Source organism: Chenopodium album, chromosome 8, assembly GCF_948465745.1.
Source record: "Chenopodium album chromosome 8, dcCheAlbu1.1, whole genome shotgun sequence".
Classification (NCBI taxonomy): domain Eukaryota; kingdom Viridiplantae; phylum Streptophyta; class Magnoliopsida; order Caryophyllales; family Amaranthaceae; genus Chenopodium; species Chenopodium album.
In genome coordinates, this window is record NC_137841.1 from 3,254,858 (window position 1) to 3,263,989 (window position 9,132).

Here is a 9,132-nt window from a genome sequence, read left to right on the forward strand (position 1 = left end):
TTAAAAATCACTCAAGTCAAAATACAATTAAGTAATGATATTGCATTATTACAATCATAATTGATTTAAGTAATGCAATTAGGAGCAGACACATTAAACTAATATAAGCCCACTTAATAGAGAAAGTGTTGTGTACTTGAGAAGAGTAGGGGAGGAGAGAGAAAATCAAAAGGGAGGCGAAGAAACAGGGGATATCGATATGATTTGATATTACCCTTTTCATTTGTTTGGGTTTCTTACAAATTGAGCAAATACCCATTTCAGATCTCCCCAAAATACCCCTCACCCACAAAAATTCAGCTTCATTTTGGGTTGAATTTGCTCAGAATTTCATAGCTTAACAATGGAGGCTGGTGGTATGGTGGCTGGATCTTACAATAGGAATGAACTTGTTAGGATTCGGCATGATAGTACTGATAGTGGGGTGAGTTTTCGTAGTCAAAATTTAATCTTGATTTGATCTGTTCAAGATTTTGCATCTTTGTAATTTTTTATTATTATAAAAGTAATTTAGATTTACATTTCTGTTTTTATTATAATTATTAGATCTATGCTGATTGATTGAATCAATGGTTTGATCTGGTTTGATTATTGAAGGTTGTGAATTGTTTATTGGCGATTCAGATTAATTGATAATTGATGTAATAGTGAGTTTATGATGTCTGAAATTGACCGAATTTGAAATTAATTAGTGTTTTTGAGGAGTGATACTGTAGTAATTTACTGTTCATAGCTCAATTCTGATCATGGGATCAAATGAGCTAGACTTTAGGTACTTAGGTTTCAACTTCAATGAAGTGATTTTGGTTGTTTATACTGATAGTTCTTGATAGTAATTGGGCAGTTTGAGTGGGATTTGTGCTTTAATCGATTGTTGTGTGGGACTTCGTGCTGCAGCGAGTGATTAGAGTTCTGATGCTTGATTGATCGGGTTAATTAGATGGTTGTTGTGTGTGATTTCGTGCTGCTGCAAGTGATCAGAGTTCTGATGCTTGATTGTTCGGGTTAATTAGATGGTTGTTGTGTGTGATTTCGTGCTGCAGCAAGTGATCAGAGTTCTGATGCTTGATTGTTCGGGTTAATTAGATGATAAACTTCTTTGTGGGATCGTAGATTATAAATTTCGTTTATGATCATGTCAATAACAATTGGATTAGAAAGTTTGTGTCTTTATCTATATTACTTTGTATTACTAAGAATTAATGAGTGTCATGTAAAATGGTGTAGATTGATTGAAAATGTTGTATTGAATTGGAGCAGGATGCATGTTGAAAGATTTATTTGAGATTGTTTCCATTGCAAATGTGTCATTATATTCTATTGTCTAGTCAAGTATTTCAATTTCTAGCTGTTGATGTGAGCCTTGTGCATTGTGATCAGCAGTCTGCTTTGTAATTTATAGCCATTTGACGAGTGTTGTTTTTATTTTTTATTTTTTTTTTATTTTTGTAAATTGCAGTCCAAACCTTTGAAGAATTTGGATGGCCAAATCTGTCAGATCTGTGGGGATACTGTGGGAGTTACTTCAAATGGTGGTGTCTTTGTTGCTTGCAACGAATGTGCTTTTCCAGTTTGTAGGCCTTGTTATGAGTATGAAAGAAAAGATGGAAATCAGTGTTGCCCCCAGTGCAAGACTCGATACAAGAGACAAAAAGGTTTGCTTGTTTTAGCTTATATACTTTATATCTTTCTGACTATCACTAATTCTTCATTTATTTTATCAAACTCTGCCTGTTTAGCACTGGAAAATAATTGTTAACATGAGTTTTGCATCAGGGAGTCCTCGAGTGGAAGGAGATGATGAGGAGGATGATGTTGATGATTTGGAGAATGAATTCAATTATACTAGGGGAACCAGCAAGGCTAGAAATGAATGGCAGGGAGAAGATGTAGACCTCTCCTCATCTTCTAGACATGGATCTCAGCCAATTCCTCTCCTTACCAATGGTCAAGTGGTAAGTGATGCAATTTCTATTCAAGCTCTTTTCTATTTTAATTATTGGATAAGGCTTGTTATGTGAGTCTTGCAAATTATCGTTTGGTTTCCAACTGGTCTGTATTAATTGCTATACAGTGGTTGGGAAATAAGCTCGTATTTAGTCTTCTGAATGAGGCACCTTGGAATTATGTCTGAAAGCATACCTTTTTAACGAGAAGCTTTAATATACTGCTGTATGAGAAATTAGTGATTCTTTGCTAGAAATTGATGGTGCAAATATTTAGTTTGATGATTGCGATGTGAAATGCAGTTACTTATTAGCTACTGCATACTTTTCAATGTTATTCTGGTAAATATGGGGTTTCAGTGACTTTGATGTTTCACTGTCGGGTGATGTGATATCTCTATGGTGATTCTCTTTTTGACTTGTAAGTAGTTTGGACCAAATTTTAAATTATATATATTCTATTTAATATGTTACTTGTTTCTGAATATATATGATATTATCCTTTTGATCACCATCAGCCCTAGGACCTTTTTCTATTCATATTGGATGTGCTCGACAATGTACTTATAGAGTATCTCCACGCTAGTTATCTGTTGGGTGAATTTTGGTTACTGTTTATGGCTGGAAAACTAGCTGCTTACTGAATTCAATTTTGTTTTTGTCTCAGGTTTCTGGGGAGATCCCGAGTGCCACACCTGACAATCAATCTGTGAGAAGCACATCAGGTCCTATAGGTCCTGAGAAGCGTGGTAACCACTCACTTCCTTACATTGATCCATCCCAACCAGGTAATCTTTGTTACTCATACTGCTGTATTGGTACAAATGTCAGTATTTTTCATTTTGTATGTTATACTTGATACTAATGCCTTAAATTTTGTTGTGACAGTTCCTGTGAGAATTGTGGACCCTTCAAAGGACTTGAATTCATATGGGCTTGGTAGTGTGGACTGGAAGGAAAGAGTTGAAAGTTGGAAACTCAAGCAGGAGAAAAATATGACTCACATGGGGAATCGATATTCAGAAGGAAAAGGAGGTGGTGACATGGAAGGCTCTGGTTCAAATGGTGAAGAACTCCAGATGTGAGCATCTGTCCTGTGCTTTTCTGCTCTCTTTTTTATTTTTATTTTTATCTTTTTTTGGGGCGGGGAGGGGAGGGGACTGTTTAAGAGGTTTGCATTAAAATGTTTTCCTGAGATCCCATGTGCTCTAATTTTATGCTCTACTTACACCAAATGGTGACAAAGGCTTGGTCTTAGATCATGCTTGTCCTGAGTTGGAACATGGGAAATGAAACCTTATTTTTTCTTTTGCAGGGCTGATGATGTGCGTCAACCAATGAGTCGCATTGTCCCTATCCCTTCATCGCATCTCACTCCTTATCGAGCTGTGATTGTTCTTCGGCTGATCATCTTAGCCTTCTTCTTGCAATATCGTATAACCCATCCTGTGAAGGATGCATATCCTCTGTGGCTCACATCAGTTATCTGTGAGATCTGGTTCGCAATGTCATGGATTTTGGATCAGTTTCCAAAATGGTATCCTATCAACCGTGAGACATACCTTGACAGGCTTGCATTCAGGTCAGTTTGCATTGCTATCTTTCTCCTGTATGTGTTGTTGGTGTCGTCACTTGTGAACATTTTGAAATATTTATCTTTATTGATTTTTGGATTGGCAAATTATTGTTATTTTGTGGTCATTAGGACAAGACTGATCTTGAAAATTATGCGTACTTTGCTAGGCATGACCGCGAAGGAGAGCCATCACAGTTAGCTCCTATTGATGTGTTTGTCAGTACTGTGGATCCTCTGAAAGAGCCGCCTATCATTACAGCTAACACTGTGCTGTCCATTCTAGCAGTGGACTACCCAGTCGACAAAGTTTCTTGCTACGTTTCAGATGATGGGTCTGCTATGCTGACATTTGAAGGTCTTTCTGAGACTGCTGAGTTTGCCAGGAAATGGGTTCCATTCTGTAAGAAGTTCAATATTGAGCCAAGGGCTCCAGAATTTTATTTTCAACAGAAGATCGATTACTTAAAAGACAAAATTCAGCCATCTTTTGTCAAGGAGCGTAGATCAATGAAGGTAACAATCATATATTTTGTGTTTATTTAAGATATTTTTGTCTAGTACTCGGTTGAGGCTCGGGTTGTACTGTTGGGTCATGGGCTTATTCTAAAAGATACTGCTTTGTAAACCAGCCCATTTAAGGCCCAGACTAGTTGGTTGGACCTTTTTGAGCAATTTTTTTTTTTTTTTAATACTCTATAAAATGAGCCTGCTTTCGGCTAGTGCTCCAAGCCTTCCCACTGCTTGTTAGGTTTTGAAATGGCCTACTGTCCATCACTGATCAATCTCTGGAGAGTAATGATTGTTGCCCTTTTAAATGCAGAGGGAGTATGAAGAATTTAAGGTCCGCATCAATGCCCTTGTTGCCAAAGCACAGAAGGTGCCTGAAGAAGGATGGACAATGCAAGATGGAACAGCCTGGCCTGGAAATAACCCCAGGGACCATCCAGGAATGATTCAGGTAAAATCATTATTTTTTAGTTACTGCACTTTTTCTCGTTTATTTGCTTGCCTTCATGATCTAACAATCCTTGGTTTTACAGGTGTTTTTAGGCCACAGTGGAGGCCTTGACATGGATGGAAATGAACTGCCGCGTTTAGTCTATGTTTCCCGTGAGAAGAGACCTGGTTTCCAACATCACAAGAAAGCTGGTGCCATGAATGCTTTGGTTCGTATACGCTTCAATCTTCCCACCCTTTTTTTTTTTTTTTTTTTTTAAATAATGTGCAGTATTTACTCTTTATTACTCATGTATTATTTGACACTTCATCACATTTGATGTGGTTTCCTAAACTTTAATTCTGTGATGCCTGATGTCTTAGCTTGCACTTGTCCTTGTCATATTTGCTTGATCATTATTTTTGGAAAAGTTATAATTTCTCTATTATTAGCGACTATTTGAGTTAAACTAAAAGTTTTACTGGATTCTGCAGATTCGTGTTTCTGCAGTACTGACCAATGGCGCATATATGTTGAATGTCGATTGTGATCACTACTTCAACAACAGCAAATGTCTTAAAGAAGCCATGTGTTTCATGATGGATCCTGCTCTTGGGAAGAAAGTCTGCTATGTGCAATTCCCTCAAAGATTTGATGGCATAGATTTGCACGATCGATATGCTAACAGAAATATCGTGTTTTTTGATGTATGTATCCATTCTCTAATACTGAAAATATTGTTGTAGACCTGTCTCCTAGTTGTATCAAATATTGAATAGTTTTTGTCCTTGTATTTTGCAGATCAATATGAAAGGGCAGGACGGCATCCAAGGGCCAGTGTATGTGGGTACTGGATGTTGTTTCAACAGACAAGCACTCTATGGGTATGATCCAGTATTAAGTGAAGAGGATTTGGAACCAAATTTCATCATCAAAAACTGTTTTGGATCAAGAAAGAAGGGGAAGAGTGGTAACAAAAAGTACACGGATAAGAAGAGGGGACCCAAAAGAAGTGAATCTTCCATACCAATTTTCAACATGGAAGACATCGAAGAGGGTGTTGAAGGTAAATATATATATGCATTTTTTTTGCTCTCTATTGCCGTTACTCTTTTAGTGTTGTGCTTGTGGCTAAATAGTAAGAGCTAAAGAGTAAACATTATTGTTGGATGGTGCTATTGCTATTGTGGTCTAAAGAGGTAAATAATTCACTGATTTCTTGTTGGACAGGCTATGAGGATGAGAAGTCTCTGCTTATGTCTCAGAAGAGATTAGAGAAGCGATTTGGTCAGTCACCAGTGTTCATTGCAGCCACCTTCATGGAAATGGGAGGCATTCCTCCTACAACAAATCCTGCAACACTGCTGAAAGAAGCCATCCATGTTATTAGTTGTGGATACGAGGACAAATCAGAATGGGGTAAAGAGGTGAGCAAAGTAGAAACCTTCATTGCAATAGGAAAAAATTTGAAAATTTACGCATTTCAGGAAATCTGTCTATAACAGCCCCTTGTTATACCAATATTCACAGAACTACCCCTTGTCTTGGTTTATCCACCTTAATTTATTTTCCTCACTCTTTGACGCTATAAGATATTAAGATCCCACAAACTGTTTATTTTGTTAAAATGAAAAGGTGGTGTATTTTTAATCCCCAGTTGTTTTGTAAGTTCATCTTTGTCATTCACTCATTTGGGTATCAATAAAGCCTTTCAATTAAAAGATAAAAGGTTGGTTGTTTGTTGACAAATAAACATATGGATTATCTAGTGAAACTTGCGGACAAAGGACTATTTTTTTAAATTTGACATGATTTTTCTACATGAGCAATTTCATTGTGGAAAGATGTTTTTTTTTTTTTTTTTTGGTTTAAATAAATGAAAAGCTTATGTTGCATAATAATGTTTATTATCCAGATTGGGTGGATTTATGGTTCCGTCACAGAAGATATTTTGACTGGATTTAAGATGCATGCTCGTGGCTGGATTTCTATCTACTGCATGCCTACCAGACCAGCCTTTAAGGGTTCTGCTCCCCTCAATCTTTCTGATCGTTTGAATCAAGTACTTCGATGGGCTCTGGGGTCTATTGAGATTATGCTTAGCAGACATTGTCCTGTATGGTACGGTTACAAGGGGAGGTTGAGATTCTTGGAGAGATTGGCATACATCAACACTGTCGTCTATCCACTGACGTCTATTCCACTTATCGCCTACTGTATTTTGCCTGCTATCTGTCTTTTGACAAATAAATTTATCATTCCCACGGTAAGTATTGTTTCCACTTTTTGGACTAAATAAATTGGAGTTCTGTCAATAAATATATGAAGTAGAACATGTCAAAATGTTTACTTAGTATTTTAAATGTTGATTCTGAAATAATTTCTTGTGTCTTCTTGCAGCTAAGCAACTTTGCTAGTGTGTTGTTTATCATGCTTTTTATGTCCATTGCTGCTACCGGTATTCTTGAGCTTAGATGGAGTGGAGTTTCCATCGAAGACTGGTGGAGAAACGAGCAGTTCTGGGTTATTGGAGGCACATCAGCCCATCTGTTTGCCGTCTTCCAGGGTTTGCTGAAGGTGCTCGCCGGTATTGACACCAACTTTACTGTTACTTCCAAGGCAGCCGATGAAGATGGTGATTTTGCTGAACTTTACATATTTAAATGGACATCACTTCTCATTCCTCCCACCACCGTCCTGATCGTGAACTTGGTTGGTGTTGTGGCGGGTGTTTCTTATGCCATCAACAGTGGTTACCAATCATGGGGTCCTCTCTTTGGGAAACTCTTCTTCTCCTTCTGGGTGATTGCCCATTTGTATCCCTTCCTCAAGGGTCTCTTGGGTCGTCAAAACAGGACACCTACCATTGTTATCGTTTGGTCCGTTCTTCTTGCTTCCATCTTCTCCTTGCTCTGGGTTCGGATCAATCCATTCACCACTGATGCCGAGAAGGCTGCTGCTGGTAATCAATGTGGTATTAATTGCTAGATTGCCTTCTAAGTTATAAGGTTCACTAGGCAACCGCTTTTTGGTTCAAAATCTCAGCTTTTGTGTAAATACCAAGTCATATGCCGGACCTTCGGATTAAAGCACGAAAAGACGTGACAATGTTGTTCCTTGTGCTAGTTAAAAGGAAATCAAAGGGACCAAAGTGCATCTTTGTTTAGTAGCTTCACGATGTTTTAGTGTAGCTCTGAGTTGCTTGTATTTTTTGATAGTCAGTGACACTTTGGTCTTGCAACAGTTACAAGTACATCTGTGAGACTGTGAAAGTGAAATTCATGTCTCAGTTTGTTGTTATTTATGTACGATTAGCTTTAATTTTTTTTTTTATAATTTATGATTTGTAAAGAAAACATACTTAAAATGTACTATTCTTTTTGAACCATTATTATTATATAATACGTACATGTTCGCACGTATTTGTGCATCAAATGATCGTATATTCTAATATTTGTATTAGTGAAACAAGTCTTGGATGATCATATTAAAAACAAAACAAACTTTTTTTTTTTTTAATCATGATGATTGTACCTCAAATGTATAATTGTCCTATTTAATTAAATTTACAATTACCTCAATACATAATAAAAAATCATACACAAAGTATTTTGTACTCGTATTTGTTATAGATCATGTTACTTATTTTCAAAGAAAAAAGTTATTTTTTTCTTAAAAAAAAAAAATGCATGAGTTGAGTATTGGGATTTTGGAGGATTCTCGTGAAAACGACTCTGCAATTATATACTACGTATTAGATTTGTAAGAAAAACCCTTTTCAAACACCATTTTTAATTTTTCAAAAAAACACCTTTTTAGAGATTTTTTTTTGTTAAAAAAGAATCACTACGGTAATTTTTTTTTTCTACAAGTAGAAAACTGTTTACCTGATTAGAAACTGATTTCCTCGTATTTCTTTTATTTAACCAATCAATAACAATAACTATATACAAAAAGACACACCAACAATGACACGTGTCATTTTCTGGTGTGTCCTTAGTTTTTTTTTTTTTTTTTTTTTGAATAAAATTCAATTAAAGAAACAAAATTTATTTACAAAAATAATTCTCTAATCTTATACGATAAAACTACTTAAAATAAAAAAGATTTGATATATATTTTACAAGAATATTTATATAGCTATTAAAAAAATTCTTAACTCATAATTTGTGAATTCCTTTATTTTACTAATTTTCAACATCGCTTTATATAACACTAGTTTTGTACCCGTGCGATGCTCGGGTTGTTTATTGAATTTTGAGATAAATTTTAATCTATATGTCAAATTTTAAAACATATCATTATTGATACAAAATTAGTAAGGAATTGATGTGTTTTTGTGATGATTTAAACTATATAATAGGCATGTAATGACTAATAATAATAACATTGGTGAAAAACATTTCTTGACCCGTAACCTGAAATAATAACCCTGTCCGAAATGACTCTAGATTGTAAAGTATATTGTTTTAATTGATTAGAATATATTATAAATAATGGATGTGGTGCATTTTGAGCTAATTCCTTCGCTTCAAAAAAAATACTATGATACAAAAAATAAATTTATACGATAATTTATGAGTGTAATAATTTTTTTTAATAAAATTATAATTTAATTTGTACATATTAAATGTTGGTACTTTATCGAAAATAAAACTCTAAATTAACAATTT

At 35.5% G+C, this 9,132-nt stretch overlaps 1 protein-coding gene across 1 annotated transcript; it reads left to right on the top strand.

Annotated features, from left to right (window-relative positions):
- Positions 1–121: 121 nt before the first annotated feature.
- On the top strand, positions 122–7,894 carry LOC145641590 (cellulose synthase A catalytic subunit 1 [UDP-forming]-like). Its single transcript, XM_081692442.1, has 14 exons — positions 122–424; positions 1,460–1,655; positions 1,777–1,955; positions 2,614–2,734; positions 2,835–3,027; positions 3,262–3,528; positions 3,690–4,035; positions 4,343–4,480; positions 4,563–4,688; positions 4,954–5,166; positions 5,261–5,525; positions 5,690–5,886; positions 6,375–6,725; positions 6,860–7,894. Exons 1-14 carry the CDS (start codon positions 344–346, stop codon positions 7,445–7,447), a joined length of 3,261 nt encoding a protein of 1,086 aa, XP_081548568.1. The 5' UTR covers positions 122–343; the 3' UTR covers positions 7,448–7,894.
- Positions 7,895–9,132: the final 1,238 nt, after the last annotated feature.